Source organism: Bos indicus x Bos taurus, chromosome 24 (assembly GCF_003369695.1).
Source record: "Bos indicus x Bos taurus breed Angus x Brahman F1 hybrid chromosome 24, Bos_hybrid_MaternalHap_v2.0, whole genome shotgun sequence".
Classification (NCBI taxonomy): Eukaryota; Metazoa; Chordata; class Mammalia; order Artiodactyla; family Bovidae; genus Bos; species Bos indicus x Bos taurus.
In genome coordinates this window covers 49,715,660-49,740,026 of record NC_040099.1, presented here as the reverse complement: position 1 = coordinate 49,740,026, position 24,367 = coordinate 49,715,660, and the positions used below count along the sequence as shown (strand labels likewise).

At 49.2% G+C, this 24,367-nt stretch overlaps 1 protein-coding gene across 2 annotated transcripts in view; it reads left to right on the top strand.

Moving 5' to 3' along the window:
- The window catches only part of MYO5B (myosin VB), a 334,782-nt gene that overhangs the window by 214,432 nt on the left and 95,983 nt on the right, over positions 1-24,367 (top strand). For both annotated transcript variants that reach the window (XM_027526146.1, XM_027526145.1), the window contains exons 9-12: positions 717-826; positions 6,272-6,537; positions 19,126-19,207; positions 20,044-20,184. In XM_027526146.1, the coding sequence (XP_027381947.1) occupies positions 717-826; positions 6,272-6,537; positions 19,126-19,207; positions 20,044-20,184 (599 nt within the window). The remainder of the gene's footprint in view (positions 1-716; positions 827-6,271; positions 6,538-19,125; positions 19,208-20,043; positions 20,185-24,367) is intronic.

The following is a 24,367-nucleotide window of genomic DNA, read 5'->3' as shown; positions in this document are numbered from 1 at the left end:
AAACGGATAAATAAATAGATATTTTTTAAGAAGAAATAATACCTATAAAGCTAAATATAAATGTTAAGACATTATCCATGTCTTTGATAACTTACATGCATAAGTAACAAATTTGACAGTAGTTATTTGCTGCCAGTGGCTCCGGGATAGGTGTGTGTGTCTCTAACTGAAGGAGCATATAGTGTCGTAAACAGTAGCCCTAGGGGGACAGCCAAGGGACAGCTGTCTGTCCAGCCTGTAACAGTGTCCCCAGGAGAAATTCTCCTCTTCTTCCCTGGTTGGCATTTCAGATGTGTGCCACAGATGTTTGTGGGATATTATATTGAGAGAAAAAGGATTGCAGATAAATGACCATTCGTATTAAACTCATAAGAAATATCCGTAAAGCGCTTGGTTGAAATAAAGCCCAAAATGGGTCTGCATGATTGCCGCCTCTCCTTTGCTCTCATAGAAGTTAAAACGGTCCTGTGACCCATCTGGTTTGATCAGGACAATCACCATGAAGATATTTCTCTTTTAGTCCGAGGAGCCCCTTTGCCCTCTGAGCTGTTACTGTGAGAAGTAATTACTTGCTGAGGATCCTGGATCATTTTAGGGAGTCATTGGCCTGGAAAGGAAAATGCAACATTTTTTTTCAAAGTCCTTAAAAAGAAAGTAAAACATCCTTTCTATCCTACCGTGGATATTGAGTGTCATTCATTTTCTTTTTCCCCCAGGAGTGAGAGAGTCCCATCAGATAAGCATTTTTAAGATAATTGCTTCCATCCTGCACCTCGGAAATGTGGAGATTCAAGCTGAGCGCGATGGTGAATCCTGTAGAGTATCAGTAAGTTGCCCTCCAGCGTGGGAGATAACGTGTGCACACTTCACTCTGCCCCTCCAGTTTTGTACAACTGAGATGCCTTTGCACTTAGAGGACATTCATAGGTTATTTATTCTTAAGAGGAACGGTTTCTGTTTCCTTGCTGATAATTTTTTAAAGGAGCAAATCCTTTTCAAATCAGCTGCCATCAAGGTTCTGTCCCTGAGGGCAGGGAATTTAGGGTTTATTCAACAAATTCTTTTTGATGGTTTGGTTTCCCAAGTGTCCTGAAGTCCATGGGATTCTACAGAGTGTGGTCAGCTCATGAGTACTTCTGGTCTGTGCTTGCTGGGACGTGAAGGGGTATTGGACACCATGCTGGTGACTGACCCCAAGGAGCTTACAGTCTAATCGGGTAGGCAGGATTGATGACAAGAGTGGCCAGGATTTTGACAGTACAAAGGAGAAAATTGAGACTGTGTTGCAAACTGTGAAGTGCTCTGTAGATGCTCTTAATGACTGTTTTCCTGGTGCCCAGTGTAGATAAAGAATGTCTTCATAGGTGGATGGGGGAGCACCGCCAGTCACAAGCAGTACAGACAGCGTGTTGTGTGCTCTCTGGTGTGTGGTGTCAGGCTGGACTGAACTGGTCTTCTGACCTTGCGTGAGTGAGTCTGCAGTTGCTTATTTTAGGTCTTTCGTGTCCATTTATGGCCAAGTCCTGGGAGGTACAAAGCACAATTCTTGCTAGCAAAGACTTAGAATTGAAGTAACTGGGGAAATACAGAAGACAATGCTGTGGATAATGAACGTGGGCACGAGTGTCATCGCCACTCACAAGCTGATGCTTTTTCCGCTGTGCATTTTATAACTCCGCTAAACCTGGCCCTGCCTCAAAGGAGCGGAAGACCTTTGACCGAGCTCATCGCCCCGTCCCACCCCCATACATCTTCCCTAAAAGAGAAATAATAGCTTTGGGTTTGGAGCCGAGGAGGGCTGCCAGCACCCTCAGCATGGAATCTGCAGTCCGTGTGAAAGCAGGAAACACTGGTGCTGGGCCGTGCTTGGTGTCCCCAGACGTGGATGTGCGTGTGCCTGTGTGTGTATGCGTGTGTGTGTGTCACAGGGCAGTGACGATGCTGTGAGACAGATTGTGGTGAGTGGAGAACCTGGTGCCATACTGATGTGGGGAGTGATGGATGGGCCCTAGTACAAGCCAGACAACCCCTGGCCTGAGTATTTAGAGCCAGCGAAGCACAGAGTGTCCGTGCCTCTCTACCCCCCACACCCCTGTAAATGCCCCCTGGTTCCTCAGGGCACCCATACTCTGGCTCGTGCCGGGGACAGGTGAGTCTGGAAAGATTGGCATTGGAGAGCTCCAGTGTCGGTGGAGAAATGCAGGAACAGTGACAGATGTCCCCTGGCCTCCCCCCACCACCCCCACCCCCGGTCTCCTCTTCTCAAGGTGACAACCTGGCCACACCCCCGTCGTGGGTTCTTATCACATTCACCCCTCTCCTCCAACCCTCTCAGGGTGGTTGTACTTTTACATTTATTATGTGCTGATTTGCTGCATCTCTGTCCCTCGTGAGACTCCAAAGCCCATGAGAACATGGACTGTTCTGCTGACTGTGGTCCCGCCAGCACCCAGCACAGGGCCCAGGACTCCATGGACACCCGCTAAGCAGATGGGTGGCTTTCGGGGCCCCCTCGGCTCAGCGGGGCGCAGTGAGCCAGTGGAGGGGCCCTGGGCGGGGTTGACGGCGAAGTGGGAGGACCAGGGCCAGAGAGCCTCTGGGCACCTATGCTCGGGGGTAGGATGGGGCCCTCTCCCTCGAAAGCTAAGGCTCTGCTAGTAGTGAAGTGTTGCTCTGATCTTCTAGCGGATCTCCCACACCAGCCTCTGCAGGGACCTTCAGGGGAGAAGGCACGTGAATGTTCACTGGCGGCAGCACATGGATGCCCGCTTCCCCCTCTAAGCTCAGGGACCGTGTCTCCTGTTCTCCAGCCCTGACGCACACTGGCACCCACAAGTGTGTGTGCAAAGGCTGTGAAGGAGGGGTAGCGGGCACACTTGGAGAGGGGACAGAGGACACAGATGGTGGTGAAGGGATGGGGGAGGACGCCTGGCAGCTGGAGGCGTGGACGCCACGTGGTGCAGGAGGCCCTTCCCTGAGAGGTGATGGGAGTCAGAGGATTTGAGCACAGGTCTGTGGTCTAGGCAGGTCTCGCTCTCCAGTTAGAGGCTGTGTCAAGAACTAACTGGGAGAGAGAAGTCTTGGGTCAGGACTGCCAGGGTTCAAACTTGGGTTCTGCCGTTTACTGATAGTGACTCCCCTTTGAGTCTGTGTCCCCTTCTGCAGGTGGGGGCGCTTGGCACAAGGCTCAAGGGCTTGAGTTCTTGACTGTTCTCATCCTTGTTGTTACATCGCCCTCCGTTCACAGGATTGGAGAACCTAAGACCCAGAGAGAGGAACTCTTTCTCTAAGGTCATCATGACGGTTCAAGGCAAAGCCAAGTCAGAGCCTGGCCAGTGCTCTCTCCCCCAGACCACCGCCAGCCTTGCTTCTTGGTCCCCAGGGGTTGGGTGGTCCTGCACCAGCCTGGGGTCCGCCCCCTTGGTGCCCGACACAGCGCTGAGCATGCCGTGTGTGCTCGGGAAATGCTTCACTAAATGGTTGGTAGCGATTCCGGTTTGTGCCTCGGGTACATAGGGTGGACCTCCTGCTGGAAAGGCTGTCGGTCCAGATGCACGGTGCCTTCTGCTCGGTAGTTTTTATTTGTAATTAAAGCATGAAAATATGTTCCCTGCCTGCCACAGTTACCTTGGAGATGCAGCAGCAGGCAATTACTTGGACACCAGAGGCAATTTGTTACTTGAATTTGGCAATTGGGGCCCACAAAACTCATCTGCTGCCTATGATGCTGGCCATTTTTGATGGGTTTAGCATCATTTAATTAAGCTTAAATGTAATTGCATGGCATTAAATCAGTTTCAGTCATCACCTTTAATCAACGGTCAGAAGTATCTACGGCCAAGCCACGCCCTACCACAGCGGATAAGAACCCATCCCGTGGTGATGATCAGAAAGTTCCAGAACTCATGGTTCTTTCTGTACTGTGTTCACCTGAGAGATGACAGGGAGGGGAGAGAGGCTGCGGGCAGGCCTTGGGCGGTCATGTTTGTGCTAGCGGGCCGTTTACATATCAGAGAATGCAGCTCAGTGCTTTGCCTAGCAGTTAAGGACTTCTTGGTAACAGGTCAGATTAACAAGTTGGACACCTGCTACCTCTGAACCTGTTGCCTGCCAAGCTGTCCCCAGGCACTTAATGCTATCACATAGGGCTTTCTGTTTGCAGGAGAGGGCAGGTGGTGGTGGGGGGGTGGGGGAGAGCTGCAGGGTTAGAAGGCTCTTGGCCAGAAGTGGCCACAGCTGCCCCACCAGCCGAGTGAGTGAAAAGGCAGAGTCCTCCCACGCCCCCAGCCCAAGCTGATTCTCTGCCCACGCTTGAAGCCTGGTTAAGAGCTCTGGGCCACAGGCAGGTCTTCTATTTCACCCTGGTTTTTCCTCATGTGAAAAATAAAGGGGATTGGATTAGAATGATGATCCCTAAGTATTTTCCTGAGAACCTTAAATTAACCCTAGGCAATTTCTTAGGAAGTTAAGGGTCTTTGTCAATTAGTTCAGGAAATGCTCTGTGAAATCTCTCTCTCTCTCTCTCTCTCTGTGTGTGTGTGTGAGACAGGGTATGTTAACAAGCCCCTCCCATGTTCAACTTACAGTCACTCTCCCCACCCCTGCACTTGTGTTGGGTACAGCCAGTTACTGGTCTTTGTAACTATGACTCCACAAGCCATACTCTGGAAAACCTGTGGCCTTCCTGATTTGGGGAGGTTCTTTCCTACTCTGACATTTTATTGTTTTGTAATTGTGTGTATTTGGGTAGACGGATTTTAAGTATCTGTAGGAGGGAAAAAATGGCCTGGGAAAGTGGTACAGTTATCTGTGTTAATTTTCATCGGACAGGCCCCACATTTACATCTTCCATGGCAGTCTCATCAGAAAATGAGTCCCACAAGCAATTCAGGGCCATTAGGAGGTAGCTCATGATGTTCCTGGATTGCCTTTCCACCTCGGAGTCCTGAAGCTCTCCAGCAGGCTCATGGCTGGGTTATCAGCTTTCCCTGGGGGATTCAGATGTGGAAATGAATACAGCAAGAACCTGGAGAGGAGAAGCAGGTTTTCTGGGGGGAGTCGTGAATGGGCAGCAAGGGTGACCCAGGAGACTCATACACTTGGGTGAAATAAGACTCTGGGTGACTTGGTTATCAGTGACTCAAGGGCCACGTGGTAAGATTGGTACTTTGGGTCAGTAAGGGTCAGGATCACGTGCAGCTGGCTACCTGGGTGAGTTCTTGCACTTCTCTGGGACTCAGCTTCCTGCCTGTATGGCAAGGCGTTCCTATTTTTCCCAGCTCTAAACGTGAATATAAGTTATAGCATCCCAAGTGTTCTTCCCTGGTCAAACTGGTCCCTTACTTTTACCATTTGTCCTAGCTTTCCACCTAAAATCACTTTTTTTTCCCCCACGTGGCAAGTGCTTAAAGAATATTAGGAAGTTTGGGGCTATGAGTTTAGTATCACATGTAAGTTTAGTGTAAGTCTGAGGTTAAGGTGAAAGCAGCTCTGCTTGGCAACTTAGGACAAAGGCAGTGTCAGTGCGCTATTGCTGATGGGGTAGGGGTGGTCAGCCCAGGGCTTGTTGCTGAGCATGCTGCTCTGGGCCGTGGGTCAGTTCGAGATAGTGCTCGAAACTGAGGCCCTCTCCTGGGCTGTGGACAGAGCACTACTCTGCAGCTGGAAGTTGCAATCACTGTGATTCTGCCTTCTAGCCCCTTACTCTTGGTGGATTATCCATTCCTAAGCTCTCAGTTCTCATTCTGCTTCCTTCACTCGAAAACCCTCTCCTCCCGTTACCCTGCAGCCGCTGGCAGTGGAGGCAGGGACAGGGCAGACGCAGAGGTGTTTTTTAAAGCCCTGCTGATTACTTGGTCCTTAGCAGGTCCTTAGGGCTTCCCTGGTGGCTCAGTGGGTAAAGAGTCCGCCTGCAGTGCGGGAGAGCCGTGTTCCATCCCTGGCTTGGGAAGATCCCCTGGAGAAGGAAATGGCAACCCACTCCAGTATTCTTGCCTGGAGAGTCCCATGGACAGAGGAGCCTGGTGGGCTACAGTCCACAGGGTTGCAAAGAGTAGGACACGACTGAGCGACTAACACCAGCAGGTATTATCAGTTTGAGCCACACTCTCTGGGCCCTGATGATCACTCAGTGGTGTGAGAGTGCAGGAGATGGCTGGGGCAGTGGCTGGGGATGAGATGGGGTTCTGAGGGGCCTAGAGTTGGCGAGAGGGGAGAGGGCGTGGTCTGTCCTCCACGCCCCTCCTGAATCCTTCTCCTGGGTCTCTTCCAGCCTGAGGATGAACACCTAAGCGACTTCTGCCGCCTGCTGGGCGTGGAGCTCAGTCAGATGGAGCACTGGCTGTGCCATCGCAAGCTGGTCACCACCTCGGAGACCTACGTCAAGACCATGTCCCTGCAGCAGGTGGTCAACGCGCGCGACGCCCTGGCCAAGCACATCTATGCCCAGCTGTTCCACTGGATCGTGGAGCACGTCAACAAGGCCCTGCACACCTCCCTCAAGCAGCACTCCTTCATTGGAGTCCTGGACATCTACGGGTAGGCCCGCGCCACTTCCTGCCGGTCGCTGGTGTCTTCCTGCTGGCATCTTCCAGCCAGCGGGGACCTCGGAGACCTTCTTGAGGGTTCTCAACCAGGGGATTGTGAAGTACAGAGGGGAGGGGGCATTTGAGGTTGTGGTTGTCACAGTGACTGGGTCACTACTGGCACTTGGTGGCCCAAGGCCAGGGTGCTAGGTGTCCGATAGTATGGAGGACAGTCCCACAGAAAAGTGGACCATGTCAAGCACCGGTGGCTTCCTTACTGAGAAACCCTGCAGGCACCCCTTTGTCCTACTGGGACACTGAGGTTCAGAGAGGGTGGGGGCTAGCCCAGTATCAGACCGGAGGTTTCTGTGACCTTGCATTCAGGCTTTGTGTTTCAGTTATGTTTTATTTAAGTCTGTCGTCCAGCCTCATTCACTGTGTCACCAGTCAGGGTGATTGCTTTAGTGCTGTAGTTGTGCCCAGTGCTGTACAGGTTGATACTGTGGGTAGTCATTCAGTTCTAGCCTAGTGGAAATGACTGTTATCGTAGTGTATCTTGCAGGGAGAGGCAACCTGGCATGTGGATAGTGTACTTCAATAGGCACTGGGAGACTGCCTTTTTGACTCAGAGCTGTCACCAGCTCACTGAATGACCCTCTGCAGATCACAGCCCCTCTGGTCTTGAGTTTCCATTGCTCAAAACTAACAGAGCCACAGTCTCTCTGAAATTCATTCCAGGTCCTTCTGGAGTTGCTTAAAAAGACACATACTGGATTTAAACCTCACTGGCGCTTCTCTTATGATCAATGTCCTGCCCTCATGAAGCTAATGATAGATGAAATCCCCCTGGATTCTTTATATCCTAAGAGTCATGGCTTCTGTCTTCAAATTGGAATTCAGACCCATAGCAGTGCGGCGTTGTAAAAGCCGATGCTCTGGTAGAATCAAGCGTGTGGTGGACCGGTGGGCTGGCGCTTGCCTATGTCCGACTGTAGCAGAGGAGAACCTCCTCTGGAAGCAGCTGCTTCCCTGAGCAGAGGGAGAGGCTGCCTGGCTCCATCTCTGCTACTCGCGATCATCACGGGGCTTCCAGTGAAACTGTGTCACACACCATGGCAGGAACGCAAGAAGGACACGTGATTTCTGGCATCGCAAAGGCCTTGAGAACTTGCTAAAGAATTAAGTCACTGCATGAGAGTAATACAAGAGACAACAGAATAAATGGTAGCAGGGTCCATGTGAGGGTTTGCACACTTAGTGCTGTGTGAGCGTCAAGGCAGAAGAGCGCACGCTTATTGGCACAGTCAGGACAGGTTTCCTGTGGAAGGTGAGGCTTGAACTGGGTCTTTCAGAGAGAGAAGAGAACCCGGGTGGTGGGGGAGCTACTTGGGGAAGAGAAGTTCGGTCTGGATGGTAGGGAAAAAGGCACCTCGCAGGCGAGGAGGAGCACAGGGGAGGATGGCCTGGGGAGCCAGGACAACGCTCCCTCTCGGCGCTCTGCAGGGCCCTTGCTGAGTGGCTGTGGACACCCTGCTTACCCTCTGCTCCGTTGCTGCCGCTTTGGCTCAGTCCTTCCGATTTCCCTGGGCAGAGCCGTGCAGAAGAGCCTGTATGCCCTGGGAATGCACTGCTGAGCTGTCAGCGGCGAATTCTGTCCTTCATCCCTGTGCCATGAGCATTTTCAGGTAACTGAGTTTCCAGAAAACTGTGCTTTAGCACTGCCTTCTGATGTAAGACCCAGAGAAAGTTAGGCGGCCGCATCTGACCCGGTTCTCTTAATCTCCCTGGGCAAGAATCTGGTTTTTTTCTTGAGTTTTCAGTGTGGGAAGATTAACGTGGAGACTCCTGGTTGTTAGTAGCACGTAGAAATACTATGGCTGTAGTGCTCCTGATACGCTGTACACTGTCATGCCTCGCTTCTGTTAGCGGTGCCTACTGTCTCAGCAGTCCTGAGTTTACAGACGGTTGCCCCCCTTCCAAGGGGTCCCCAGTGAGAGGCTTTGCTTACTAACGAGGAGCGGGGGTGACTGTGAGTTGGGCGCCTGGTGCTGCCGAGTCTGAGGTGTCAGCTGGGCCCTTGGCAAGCTGGGATTGTGTGTTTGTATTTGCCGTTTAATTTTTTTAAGATTTTTTTTTTTTAAACATGGACCATTTTGAAGTCTTCATTGAATTTGTTACAATATTGCTTCTGTTTTACCTTTTGGTTTTTTTGGCCATAGGGCATGTAGGATCTCAGCTCACAGACCAGGGGTCAGACCTGCAACCCCTGCATTGGAAGGCGAAGTCTAACCACTGGACAGCTAGGGAAGTTCCTGACCATTTAGTTTATTGGTTTTTATAACGGAGTTCATTTTCTCTAAGGCCCTGTGACCGCGCAAAGGGGAGAAGTAGATCACAGGGGAGACTTGTCTGTGGTTTGAAGGGGCGCTTGTCGGTGGAGGAATGGGGATCCACAGGACTCTGTGTCCTGTTTCTGGGGCAGGCTTCTGACCTGTCGCCCTCATCTCCATGTAGCCCTGGGTTCCTCTGAGAACTTCTGGCAGCTTTCCAGTGAGACCAGGTCCCCCTCAGGAGCCCCTGGTCAAGCCCTCTCAGGCGTTCCCTCCCCTGGTTCTTCCTTCCAGGCATGCTGTGCTGTTTTCTCTGTTTAAAGTCCTTGTTCTTTCTCGGAAGCTAACTTACTTTTTCGAACCTCGTCATAAAGCGGTCATATTTAGAAAGTGGTTTGCCTCCTCCTGGGAAGACAGATGCCACACACAGTTCCTCCTCCAGCCGCTCAGTCAGTCGGCCTCACGCGCTGTGGGCAGAGTTCAGGATGGCGAGGTAGGTTCAGGGTTAACTTGCCGCCATCTGACTGGGCCGTTGGTTGCCAAAGCGCTTACGGACAACCTTGATGCTGCATATGCATGCTCCTCAGCAGTTCTGGTCTGCGGAGAAATCGTTGTATAAATTTGGGCTTTCTTTTCTGGTCAGAGGGTGTGGAATGAACTCTTAGGAGATTAAAACCAAAAACTTCACCGCAAGAAAGCAGGTGACTTGAATCTGGAGGTATTGGGTTTTTTAAAATTAATTTGTTTTAATTGGAGGCTAATTACAATATCGTAGTGGCTTTCACCATACATCAACACGAATCAGCCACAGGTGTACACGTGTCCCCCGTCCTGAATCCCCCCTTGGAGGTACTGGCTTTGATCCAACAGGTCAGTGACATCATTTATTAACCTGGGGGAAAATGGCAGCGTTTTGTGGAAGTTTGAGATTTACACTGAGCTGCTTGCAGTCCTCTCCCCTCCCAGTCATGCCGTCTTTCTGCTTTATTTCCTTTGGACTTACACACCTGCTGGGTGTCTTTCAGAAGCCTTCAGAAGAGACATGCTCTGAGAAACCCACTGAGCCTGGTGCTCTCAGCTTCCTGAGAGTGGGCCCCACACCCGACACTAGCTGTCACCCTCTCTGACCACCTCCCTCCCCTCTCAAGCGCCTTCCTGTCGCTAGGATGTATTTACAAACAGTATGGCTACGGGAAGGGATTCTTCCATGGCATCCCCAAACTCCAGCATTATTTTTTATTTTTGAGTTTCCCACCCAAGTCCCTGGAGAGGAAGGAGACCCTGTCTCCCGCCATCTCCCGCGTGGTGTCTCAGCCCGAGTACGGGGACACCGTGATACAACTGAAGATGCCCTTGGGATGACCTAATGCTTTTCTACTTTCTTACGGCTCCTTGTCACCTGTGGGCAAAAGAGAGCTTGTGGAAGCTGGAGAGAGTGGCAAGGAGGGCGGGGGTGGGATTCTGAATACATTAAACCCCACTAATGAAGACGAAAGGAATAAAGGGTTCTCTCCCTCTCTGAAAGAGAAAGTGACTCAGTTGTGTCCAACTCTTTGCGACCCTGTGGACTATACAGTCCATAGAATTCTCCAGCCCAGAATACTGGAGTGGGTGGCCTTTCCCTTCTCCAGGGGATCTTCCCAATCCAGGGATCGAACCTGCATTGCAGGCAGATTCTTTCCCAGCTGAGCCACAAGGGAAGCCCAAGAATACTGGAGTGGGTAGCCTATCCCTTCTCCAGGGGATCTCCCCTGGCTAGAGCGTTTCGGGCTCATCAGTCAGGCTCATCCTGGAAGCAGGTTGTACATAGTGTAGGTGAGCCACTCCAGGTTTTCCTATAAATGTTCCAAGTGTTACTATAGAACCTGTAGCTGGAATGAATAAACACTCACTTCCGTATATATAAGCAAGCGGCATGTGAGCCAGCATCACACATACACGCCTCCGCTTATCATGATGCTCTGACGGGCGGTTTGTTCAGACAGTAGAAAAGGCTGTGAGCACCTGAATCAATTATGTGGGCCACTGCCGCCTCCACCACCACTCTGACGAGCCCCCTGCTCAGAGGCCCTGCCCTCAGGCTCCTCTGGACACTCCTACACACCCAGTGTCCTGGTAGAAGTCTCCACCTCCCACCCCCCACCCCCTGCCGCCTCTCGCTCCCCTGCCACCTCTCACTCCCCTGCCTCAGGTCCCAAAAAGTGCAAGGCAAGCCACAGCCAGAGCAATTTAGCCAACCCAAGCCAAGCTCTCTTCCTTGACTGCAGACCTGTGAAGCTGCCTGCAGGGTCTTTCTTACAAGGCAGGGGTGGAAATTCACAGGACAGACCAGGCAGCTCTTAGCTGGGGTTTCCCTTTCAAGTCGCATTAACGTGCATTTGCCTCTACAGGCTTCGTTAATTGCAGTCATAATTTTTTGTTCCTCTCCCCTCCTCGAGGCAATGAGAAATAAATGGCTCCAGTTTGAGAAAGGTACACATTTATTTGTCTTTGACCTGAGCCTTCAAAATGCCAAGGTGGCAGGAGGCTTCAGCTTTGGCCAGCTCATTCTTGACGAGGACAGTTGATGCTGGAGACTTCTGGAGCAAGGCAAGGATAGATTCCTGCCTGATGCTGAGGGAAGCATGGGCCCCCAGAACAGGAAATGGGTTTGCTGGAATCTCGTATCCTTCCTAGTTCTTGTGTTACTTTCTCGCGTATTGCCTAACTTTAAATTTGCATCCTATTCAATGTTTTCTAATGATTTATGTTAAAAAAAATTTTTTTAATTGTAGTTTAAAACCCCACACAACATAAAATTTACCATCTTAACCACTTTTTGTATACAATTCAATAACCTCAAGTGTATTCACATTTTTGTGCAGTTGATCTCTAGAACTTTTTCATGTTGGAAAAACTGAAACTCTATACCCGTTAAACAATTCCTGTCTTCTCTTCCCCACAACCTAGGAGAAAGGACTTTCTGTCTATAATTTTGACAACTCTACATATTTCATGTAAATGAAATCATACAATACTTACCTTCTTGTGACTGGCTTATTTCGCTTAGCCTAATGTCCTCAAGGTTCAACCATGTTGTAGTGTGCGGCAGATTTCCTTCTTTTTTCAAGGTGAATAGTACTAAGTTGTATGCATGTACCACATGTTCTTTATCCATCCACTGATGGATGTTTGGACTGCTTCTACCTCTTGGCTATTGTGATGCTGCTGGAATGAACAAGGAAGGGTGTGCAAATATCTCTTCTTTTAAACTCTTTAAGATATATAGCCAGAAGTAGGATTGCTGGATTATGTAGTAATCCTATTTTTAATCATCTGAGGATTATGTAGGAATATAGTGCTTCTATTTTTAATTCTTTGAGAAAACTCCATGTTGTTTTATAGTAGCTGCACCACGCTACATTTTTACTGGTAGTGCCCAGAGGTTCTAGTTTCTCTACATCCTTGCCAGCTCTTGTTGTTTCTGTTTGTTTGTTTATAGTAGCCATCCTAGTAAGTCTGAAGTGATTTTGATATGTATTTGATAGGTATGATTATGGTTTTGTTATGCATTTCTCTAATAATTTTGATCATCTTTTCCTATGCTTCTTGGCCATTTGTGTATCTTTATAGAGAAATGTTTTAAGTTCTTGGTTCATTTTTAAATTAAGTTATTTACTTTTTTTGTTTTTGTGTTGTAGGACTTCTTTATATATTCTGAATATTAACTCCTTTTCAGAAATATGATTTGCAAATGTTTTATACCATTCCACAAGTTGCCTTAAATGATATATTTTAAGTAAATTTCTCAAGTTCACCATTTGCCTCCGTCCTTTTGATGGAAATTCTTTGTTTCTTTGTTATTTTTCTTTCTTGGTCTCACTCTTTCAAAACAGACTGAAAGATAACTTCATGATCCTAAGTGATTTATTTGGAGAAGACAACCTATCCCCTCCCTCTGTCCAGTATGGAAAGGTTTCATGGAGGGTGGAGGGGGAGAAGTCAGTGATTGCATTTGCCCTGAAGCCTGTGAACAGTGACCCAAGCTTGGACAGCCCAGAAGATCCCTGGACATGTCTTCTTCAGGGTAGACATGCATAGCCAGCCCAAGGTGCCCAGATCCAGCAGATTACCTCTTGCAATGGGTTCTCCCTGGAATCTCTGAGTCTTCCAGGAGACCCTTGTAACTCTGAGTGCTTGAAAGTCAAGCTCAACCTTCTGGAATTGCTCTGACATAGCCCTTTGGAGCATGCCTGAAGCCAAACACCACTACATACTCTTAAAGCTTCAGTAAAGTCCCATTTGTCTCTGTCCCTGCCAGCACCCTCATGAGCTCACCCTCCTTTAAAGTCCTGTAACACCTACAAATCTCTACTAGTTGAGGTTTCCTGGGGTCTTCCTAATAGCTCTCTCTTTTGGGCAGGGTTCATGATTTGCCTTTTGCAGCTCTTACATTTCCTGGGACAATCGACTGATGGATTGGGAGAGAGTTACCATATGATGGGCATCTTCCTGCCCCATATCAGATTTTCAGACACGGGGGAGAGGCAGGAATTGGAGCACACTGCAGACGGAATGGGCTTAGATCCTCCAGAAGACCTGTTCTTGACCTGGGGATGTGAACAGTGCTTAGAACTTTGCTCTCCCTGAAGGACAAGTCCCATGTGTGGGCCTCTGGGCACAGAGAGAAGCACAGGAGCAGAACTGAAGTTCCCCCATTTTAAGGTGCAGCCAGTGCCCAGATTGTTGAGGAAAGAGATCGAAGGGGTGGCCTCCCTAACAGACTGTGAGGTGCCCTTGTGAGATTTCATGGGTTTCAGGAGGGAAAGAGACCTTGAGAGGACTTGCTTGACTTTCGGCAGTCATTCCCTAGCAGCCCCCCTCTATGTCTAACCTGTACCACATAGCTTCTCTTTTGAGCTTTGGTGGAAGGGTAGAAACACAGGGCTAAGCTAAGAATGTCTAATTCCTGTGCCCTGTGCCATGGGGGAAGAACTGTTTCCCAACCTTCAAAGCCTCTCATCTCCTCTCTGCTCTGGAGGGAGTGGTTCGTGGAGGTTAGTAATTAACTCAGAGTGACAGGTTGACTTCTTTTTATTGCAGTTTCACTTTCCCATGGACATTATCTTATTTTTATAGAGGCACTTGTATCCCTTACCCCACCCTGAAGTCAGGCAGAATGAGAAGGGAATTGTCTACTTTTTTGCTCTGCTTTGAAGATAGGCAAACGTGGAAGTGGGAATGTTAATTGTACCACCTTGGCTACAGATCCCAGGCCCCAGCATTAAGCCTTATTCTGTGTCTTGACCTCCCTCCCACCCAAGGATTCTGGACTAAATATTTTCAACATTGACTTTACAGGGGAAATCCAGTTCCCTCTCACATATAAATTTCTTGGTGATATTTTAATGTGAACTATAAATGGATCCATTGTATTTATTTTTAAAAGTCACCTCTATTGATGACAAGAGATCATTTAGAGAAGTTGCCTTATCTCCCTAACTGGCCTTTTCTGAGGTCAGTCATCTTAGACATTTTCCGGGCTCCCCAAACCCCTCATCCATTCATCTCTGGCCGGCTGGCATTACAGTATAATTACCCTAGATGGCAGAGGAATTGTTACCAGATAATATCTTAGAAATAGGGAAATTAAGAGCTAATTTCAGGCCATCTCAAGTTAATGAGAATGTTCTTTGTGGAGTGCTACCAATGTAAACCTTTAAAAAATGACGAGTGGGATATATTTAAATCCTTTATCTTTGGAGCTTGATACGGGCTCTGCAAGTGCACCCAAGTGCTGTTATCTGGCCAGTTGCTAGGGTGGCTCTTTTATCTTCCTTCTGGGTTTTATTAATTAAAAATTCCTCTATGGCTTGGCTGTCATCAGAAACCTTTCTTGAGGTGCAGAAAGGAGGCTGTAGGGAGAGGAAATGAGGTTCTAAGAGACATGACTGGGTCTGTAGGACCATCATCTGGGCTGAGAGGACCCTAAGCCAGGGTGACGGCTGGCCGACCCAGTGCCTCCCTCCTGCATGGTCTGGACTGCCTGCAGCTTGGACTTTGTGACTTTGATCCTGTTTTATTGACCTGGAATTACTTGTCTTCCATGGGCATGACCAAAGGCTGTTCTTTAATGTGGTTGTCTCCAAGCAGTTGATTCCTTTGATTTCAAGATGATTTCCTGCCTTTGCTCGTCTTATATTTCGGTGCGGGGGTGGGGGAAGGTGGAGAAGCCTGATGTGTTCTGGGCACCAAGCTAGCCCAGTTGGATGGTTGGCACATTTATTTTTGCAGGTCCTTCTGCTTAGGGTGCTGCCTCTCTACCACCACCACCCCCCCTAACCCATCAGGGGTGGCTCCAACATTTCTACTGGGGAGCGGCGGTTAGGGAGCACAATCTGTTTGGAAGGTTTGGCATAATTCTATGTAAGATTGAGAAAATTCAGTTGCCCATACTAACAGTGAGAAGGCCAATGCTGTGAAGGTTCTGAAGGTTGAAGCCTGTGCCCGGAGCCCAGGTCCCTCTTTGGTGTTCTCTGTTCTCCCCATCTCCACGTGCTCAGACACTTCCTTCTCTGGGAAGTTATCTTCTTGCCCACAGCCCTTCCTAGTCATCTCTCCCTTTCCTTCTTATTTATTTATGCCCATAGGTGTGTATGTGCATGCTCAGTCATGTCTGACTCTTTGTGATCCCTTGGACTGTAGCCCACCAGGCTCCTCTGGAATTTTCCAGACAAGAATACTAGAGTGGGTTGCCATTTCCTTCTCCAGGAGATCTTCCCAACCCAGGGATCAAAGCTGGATCTCCTGCATTGCAGGCAGATTCTTTACCACTGTGCCACCTGGGCAGCCCCGTTTATGCCAATAATTAAAACTTTATTGAAAAATGGATACCAAAATAGGAGAGCACTATTGCATACCTTACACAATTAAACATCATTACATTATCTTGGTAGATGAGAATTGCTGAGCTGGTGAGGATTTCTGTGAAAGAACACAAATTCAGGAAGTTGTATGGATCCTTGACGTTGCTTCCTTCTAAATGAACGCCTTCTGTGAGGCTGGCCTTTCCTCCCACCCCTGGCACAACACTGTTGAACAACCTACACAAAACACAGTCGTCTGAACATGACTGAGAGCTGTAAAATCCTGTAACAACCTGGACATTTTACATGAAATCAGAATTTGGACTTTGAACCAGCCATTTCTTTTTATGTTTTTTCTCTTCTTCTTCCAAGCAAGAGTGCAGTAAATCTCTCGCCAAAGGCATGTTGGTCCTTTCACAAGCCCAGCCTGTCCAGATCTCTAAGGCAACATTCCCAGGGAGCAACACACCCCTGGGTGCACAGCGTCCCCTTTCTTCTTCTTTTTATAATATTTATTTGGCCACTCCAGGTTTTAGTTGAGATGCATGGGTTTAGTTGCCCCGAGCCAGGTGGGATCTTAGTTCCCTGACCCAAGGGATCGAACCCGAGTCCCCTGCATTGCAAGGCAGACACTTAACCCCTGGACCACCAGGGAAGTCCCCTTCCTTCTTTCTTAAACAGAACTTTTACTCCTTTCTGAGTTACTGTGCTCTCAGAAATCACTCTCTCTGGGTTCAAATATTGTCTCTTCTGTCTCCTGACTCTCTGACTTTGGACAGGTTATTTGGTTTTTCAGCAGTAGGATGGATTAGTGAGAGACCCCAACTCTTGTTGATTGTGGGTATTCAGTGAGCCCATGAAGCCTCTGGAACTTGGTGCTCTGTAGATGCCCATTCACAGGGTCCCTGCCAGCTCATTCAGCCAGGTGCGTGAATGAGAAAAAGGTTCCTCTTCCTCCTGGATTTCTGCCCTTTCTCGCCTGCTTAGCCTGCTGCCCTTGCTCTGCAAGCATGGGGGCCCCATTCATTGTGGCTAAAGCTGCTGATGCTATTATCATGCTCCCAGCTTGGTGGGTGATCACATCCATCCAGTCACATAACTGACTCTCACTCCACATACCATTGGTCGTTTGAAGTCCTCTCATCTCCGCCTTCCTTAATGTCTTTAGAACCTTCCTGTTAACTTGGCTACCACCAGCCTAAGCTATACCCTAGCTGGATTTTCCCTAAATAATTACTCCAATAATAAATCCTTATTCAACCTCCTGCATTCAGTCTTGTACACCTTCCCACAAATCACAGTATTTTTCTGAGATGGAAATTCAGTTTTCATTTCTTAATTTCAAATCCTGCCAGTTCTCCCCATTTCTCCTGGAAAAATCTAGAAGTGTAGCATACAAGGCGTCCGGTGGGGCTGTGCCTGGCTGTGTGATGCTGCGTCTCACCTGTGTACCCGCCTCCCCTTCCCCAGCAGTGATCCAGCCATATCATGAACGTTTCAGTTGAGCAATTGATGTCAGTGTTGATGATCTAAAGTATAAGGAGCTCAAATAAGTCCATTTTTAAAGTTAAAACCCAGGAAATACTTCACCAATCACAAACAGTTCACAAAATATGGACAACTAGAACATACACTCACACCCACAGAAAAATCTTGAGCTTTATCGATAGTCAAAGAAATTAGAATTTAAAAACATTTGTCATATAACAGTTAGCCAAAGATTTTTAAAAGTTAATTTATATTATTGACCAAAGATCTGTGATGCATTAATACTCCCAGTGAGGGGCAGGAGGGACAGAGCTGACTGGAGCACGAGGCAACTTGGGGGTGATGGACATGATAGAAATGCTCTGTATCTGCTTGTGACGGTGGACACACGTAGTGTAATACTGATCAGAACCTCATTGAAATACATCTTCCAAACCGGTGCATCTTATTGTACATAAACTACGTCAAACATGAATTTTTTTAAGTTTTTTAATTTTTAAAATTTTATGTATTTTTGGCTGCACTGGTCTTTGTTGTTGCTCACAGGCTTTCTCTTGTTGCAGCGAGTCGGGGCTGCTTTCCAGTTGAGGTGCGTGGGCTTCTCACTGTGGTGGGAAGAGCTCGCGGCAGCTCTTCTTGCAGAGCTTGGGCTCTGGAGTGTACAGGCTCAGTAATGTGGAGCCCCATGGCATGTGGAATCATCCTGATTCCACATGGGAAAGGGCTCAAACCCGTGTCCCCTGAATTGGCAGGCAGATTCTTAACCACTGGACCACCAGGGAAGTCCTCAAACCTGAATTTAAAGACAACCTTATTGACCAGGATCAGGAGAACGAGACCCTTGCGTACACTGGGAGGCTGGGGTGAGGGCAGGGTGATAGCATCAGTTGGCTCCATCTTTCTGCAAGGTAATCTGCTGCTACCATTTAAGAAAACAAATCCTGACATGGTAATTTTCCTTCTAGAACAGCATCCTAAGAATCATGAACTCAAAGATGTATATCTAATATTTGTCACAGCAGCAATAGCAGCTAAAAACTGGGGAAAGAAGCAGAATGTCCTTCAATAGGTGACTGGTTACATTACGATTCATCTGCATGGGGCACTGCCAGCCCAGGAAGAGCCTTCGTGTGAATCGGAAAAAGGCATCCCTCTGGGGCAAACGCTGCCTCCTAGACTTGAAGGGGACATCAGCTAAATTCTAGCCCCACTGGTTCCCTCGCCTGGGCTCCTGGGCAAGTCTCAGGCTGAAAGCAGCATCTCTGATCCATAGGACGGTCCACGAGGCAGACGTTAGAACTGATGTCTTTGAAGAACAGCGGCATGGGAAACTGTTAAATAACCAATGGGAAGTTAAATGATAAATATAGGGATGATTTTACATATAATTCTACTTTTCTTCAAAAATAGAATCACTGGAAGGACACATGCATGCGTGCATGCTAAGTCACTTCAGTCGTGTCCGACTCTTTGATACCCAATGGACTATAGCCTGCCAGGCCCTTCTGTCCATGAAATTTCCCAGGCAAGAATACTGGAGTGGGTTACCATTTCTTTCTCCAGGGGATCTTCCCGACCCAGGGATCAAACCCACGTCTCTTATGTCTACCTGTATTGGCAGGTGTGTTCATGTGGTTCGCATGAGTGACAGAATCGTGGGTGACTTTTTCTTACACCTGCTTTTTCCAAATTTTCTTGCTGTCAGTACTTTTTTTAGTTGTGAAAAGACATACATTCTTACTCTCCTGTTTGATTCTAAAGACTCTATTGTGCTGATACCTGTGACAGCGGTCTCAAGAGCAGAGGGGACTTCTGTGCTGGAGTTAAGGCGAGAACCGCAGGGAGCAGAGGATGAGGGCCGCCTTGCTGAAGTCCCAGAGATCTCTTTGGTAAATGGGGACATCTCTTACTTTGTCCTTTGGTCTTTCCGTCCTGTAGGTTTGAGACGTTTGAGGTGAACAGCTTCGAGCAGTTCTGTATCAACTACGCCAATGAGAAGCTCCAGCAGCAGTTCAACTCAGTAGGTTTTTCTGGACCCAGAGATGTCGGGTGGTGGGGGGAGTCACAGACAGCCCAGCCCACTTCTCTTCCGTCCAGGGTCAGTGGGCTCCTGCTCAACCCTGACCTGCCCTTGGTTTCCTGGGGTGCCCCAGCTCTAGGCAGGCACTCCCCACTGGTCAGAAGGAGGTCAGAATTGGGACAGCTGAGTCAAGAGTGTCAGTGATCCTCTCCTTGGCTTTGACTCCCACTCTTTTTGAGCCCAAGCATCTGGGGTATTTGAACAATCACAAGCCACCTGTGAGGCTTCTTGCGATTGGTTGAGGTGTGACAGTGCAGGTGAGTAGTAGGACATCCTAGGGAAGGGCTCACATGGGAGTGAGATCACCTTTGTCGTTGTTCAGTCGCTTAGTTGCGTCTGACTCTTTGCAACTCCATGGACTGCAGCACACCAGGCTTCCCTGTCCTTCACTATCTCCCGGATTTGCTCAAACTCATGTCCACTGAGTTGGTGATGCCGTCCAGTCATCCCCTTCTCCTCCTGCCCTTAGTCTTGCCCAGCATCAGGGTCTTTGCAAATGAATCAGCTCTTTGCATCAGGTGGCCAAATACTGGAGCTTCAGCTTCAGTATCTGTCCTTCCAATGAATATTCAGGGTTAATTTCCTTTGAGTTTGACTGAGATCACCCAACTGGGCCTTTTTTTCCTGCAGTCATGACTGTGGCTGGTGCCCAAAGCCTTTCTGATGAGTATATCCCATCCTCCGGGACTCAGAACCCATGTGGTTGAAGCTCAGGGGAGTCAAAAGTTAAGGTGAGTCTGTAGTTCACTGACCCGACTTTTTGCTTTTTATGCTAGCACGTATTCAAGCTGGAGCAGGAGGAGTACATGAAGGAGCAGATCCCGTGGACCCTGATTGATTTCTATGATAACCAGCCTTGTATCGACCTCATAGAAGCTAAGCTGGGCATCTTGGACCTGTTGGATGAAGAATGTAAGGTAAAACTGATGATGTCATTGAATCGGTTCAATTCTAGGCTTGGGATTGGGGGGCAGAGGACAGCTGTGTGGTGCAAGGGAACATGTGAGATCTCAAGACTGGAGTTGCATCTGATTAGTCGGCCTTTAGTTTGCTGGGAGAAGCCTTGGTGTCTATTCTGCATACTAAAAGGTACCAGCAGGTAACGCACTGAGCGTGACTGGCAGGTATTGCTACATTGGTGAACAATGTCTTTGGCAGCGGCTGGGTGTTAAGGATTGGCATGATGTGATGGTGGTATGAATTTGGTGCCCCACATCTCCTAGGTGCTGAGGAAGGACCCCAACTTCTAGACAGGCATCCCGGAGAGGGGGGGTCAAGACCCCAGGATCGTCTTTACCATGCAAGGTGGCTTGTGAGTGGCAGGAGCCATGTGGCTTGGTGGCAAGTGAGAGCTGTGGATTTCCCCCATGCAGCTTGTCATGGACACTGCCTGCTATGACAGGAGGAGCCCTGAGTTGCCAGCGTGGAGAGAACCAGGCAGGCCTGGGCGTGTGGGGCAGGGGAACTCCCATGTTATCAGTCACCTGATTGCTTTGGCCTTTGGTTTTCTGCTCTATGAATTGATGGGCATTGGATCTGATGGTCTTCCAAACTTCTCCTGATTTGGTGTTTGGCGATTATGGTAAATGTATGCCAACTCCTTGAGGGGTGGAAACTCTAATTAAGAGGTGTAGAAGCCACTTGGGTCTCGGCGTTGAAAGGGAAGAGCCCAGTTGCTCTTACTGTCTGACCTCCCATGTCTGGGCTGTGGAGAGTGGCTTGTGGCATGATGGTTTGGGAGGAGCAGGTATTTCCTTTCCAGAAACTTTCACTGCCTTTGAAAGTGAGAAAGACTGAAAACAGAACAGTGGAAGACAAAGTGAAACTACACTGAGATCCACAGCGTGCTTTTATCTGATGGTTTTCAGCACATTCTCAAAGCTGGGGACTTGGTCTGGTGTCAGACTCAGGAACAGGTAGTTCCTTGGGGTGACAGGGGCTGCGTTGGCTCGCCCCCGCCCCCATGAGGTTGTGATAGAGGTGATAGAACAGTTGTCCCTTTGCCCCTGCTCGGGCAGCCCAGGCCCTCCAGTCGCCCCCGCCTGGCGTGCACCCCTCCCTCACTGTCTCGGTTCTGCGTCCACTGCCAGCGGCTCCCCTCTGGCACTCGGTGTGAGCGTGCTCCCCTCCCCTCCGCCTCTGGTGATCCTTTCCGCAGCCTCCTCCAGCTCCACACCCCCAACCACGCCCTCCGTCCAGTTCTGGGCCTCTGAACCAGCACAGCCCCCTGGGCCCAGCTCCAGGAGGGCTCTGGCTCTTCCCTCCCTTACCCAGCGGTGACGTCCAAGGACAGACAAGGCTCTGAGCTGGCGGCTCAACCTGGCTCTGCGATGAAGCGCTAACTGTGCTGCAGACCGCAGCCCCCGGGGCCCGTCCTCGCCTTTCTCCTCACACGGGCCTCTCACAGGAACCCCCCACTGCCTCAGGGGGACGGAGTCTGTGAATTCAGCAGCTGCCCTATTGATTTTCCTTGATCTACCTTGCCTTTGGCAGGCAAGCCAAGGTCACTTGTGGGTTCGTTTTGGCTCCTGGTTTGAGGTTCTCAGAGGTGCCGCTGCCCAAGGGAGCGTGTCCCCAGAATGTCAGGCTGCAGCGGTGAGAACACTGGTCACTGCACGGCGAGAGACCTCAGGCTGCTGTCCAGAGGCGGGGGGACCCAAGCCCCTGGGTGAGGGAGCGGGGTACGCCCATTGCAGCACGGGGCTGGGGAGCTGGTGGTTCTGGGGGTGGTGGAGGAGGGCTTAGCGGTGCGGCTGAAAAGTAGGCAGTGGTCTCAGGGAGGACCAGGGTGCAGCCATGCAGCAGTTTTGAAAGCGCCCCTCACAGAGCCCTGGACTTGGCGGCCTTGAGTATTCCGGATGCAGCGGATCCCCACACCTTCCTGTCTCTTCCTACCGAGTGCACACTGCCTGTACTACTTTCCAGAAGCCGAGGGGAAATAAAACCCAGCTGCGTCTGTATGTCTGTATGGATGGTCTCTGCCTTATGCTCTATAGTGCCTTTTGTTTGGGTCAAATTTTTAAGATTAGGGGATTTAAGTTTCAGACTGTATCCAACTCAAACTCCTGCCAAACCCCCAGAAGGTATTGGTTTGGCCAAAAAGTTCATTTGAGTTTTTCTGTAACATCTTATGGAAAAACCGTAACGAAATGTTGGCCAACTCAATATTATGCACCTACTTATATCTGGTCTTGAGGGGAAAGCCCTCAGGAGAAGGGACAGGGGTCTCCCTGCCAGCCAGCAAAGGGTGAAGAGGGACAGGATGGTACTTGGGAAGAGCCTGGCCTGGGCGAGGGGCCCATGGAGGGCTGTGGGCAGGACCCAGGGACAGCACAGTGACCTCAAGGGCAGGGCACACCAGGTCAGAAAGAGTGCTGAGCTGCACCTGGCCAGGGGGTTCTGTTACATGCTTGCTTCCCTGTCCCTGAGGTGCCTTAGAAGGGAGATCTGAGGTAAGCTGGGGTTTCCCGCTAGTCCCCAGGGGACGGAGTTGTGCGCACATCGAGATAGATAGGGGGTGGTGCTGTGAGTGTGACACACGCAGCCTCACTGGCCGCCAAGTCAGTTGTAGCAGGGGAAGCAAGACGAACACCAAATTATAGGACTGACGCAAGAGCCCAGGGTGTGGAAACCACTTTCTGTGAGATTTAGCTGCGGTGGGAATTCAGACTCATTCAGTGTAGTCGGATACGGCATCTAGTAACAGATGGATTTTTAAAATTTTTATTTCTTTTTTGGCTGTGCTGGGTCTTCATTGCTGCGCATGGGCCTTCTCTTCCGGCACTGCTCTCTAGTTGGGGTGAGCGGGCTTTTCACTGCAGTGGCTTCCTTGCTGTGGAGCATGGGCCCCAGGTGTGCGGGCTTCAGAAGTTGTGGTGCACGAGCTTAGGTGCTCTGTGGCATGGGGGATCTTCCCAACCAGGGAGTGAAGCCCTGCCCCCTGCATTGGCAGGTGGATTCTTAACCACTGGACCACTGGAAGAATCCTAATAGATGGATTTTTTTTTTTAAACTTTACATAATTGTATTAGTTTTGCCAAATATCAAAATGAATCCGCCACAGGTATACATGTGTTCCCCATCCTGAACCCTCCTCCCTCCCCATACCATCCCTCTGGGTCGTCCCAGTGCACTAGCCCCAAGCATCCAGTATCGTGCATCGAACCTGGACTGGCATCCCGTTTCTTACATGATATTTTACATGTTTCAATGCCATTCTCCCAAATCTTCCCACCCTCTCCCTCTCCCACAGAGTCCATAAGACTGTTCTATACATCAGTGTCTCTTTTGCTGTCTCGTACACAGGGTTATTGTTACCATCTTTCTAAATTCCATATATATGCGTTATTATACTATATTGGTGTTTTTTCTTCTGGCTTACTTCACTCTGTATAATAGGCTCCAGTTTCATCCACCTCATTAGAACTGATTCAAATGTTTTCTTTTTAATGGCTGAGTAATACTCCATTGTGTATATGTACCACAGCTTTCTTATCCATTCATCTGCTGATGGACATCTAGGTTGCTTCCATGTCCTGGCTATTATAAACAGTGCTGTGATGAACATTGGGGTACATGTGTCTCTTTCCCTTCTGGTTTCCTCAGTGTGTATGCCCAGCAGTGGGATTGCTGGATCATAAGGCAATTCTAATAGATGGATTTTTAACCAATAGTTATTGCTTTTGTCAGAAGCCATGAAACTGTACACTTATAAAGGGTGCGTTTTGCTGTATGGAAATTGTACTGTAATAAGTCTGACTTATAAATCCTCCTCTTGGAGGAACGACCTAGCAAGGACTGATAGGAATTGAGACATCAGTGTGTGTTTTCTCATAAGTGGCATACTTGCGTTTGAACAGGAATTTTGTGAAAATGAGACCTTGACCCCTAGAAGCAGTTCCAGTGGGTGAAGGCACAGTGTCTCAGGCTGGAGAGACAGAGGCAGGCCTGAGTCAGGGAGGCAGACTCTGCCCTGCTGACTGGGATCCTCTCGTTCCATGGAGCCCAGCCTGAGGGGCCAGCGAGGATGGACCTTCCTGGTCATGATGTTGTTGTTGAGGCAGTAGAAGGACAGCAGGCTGCACTCGGGAGTCAATACCT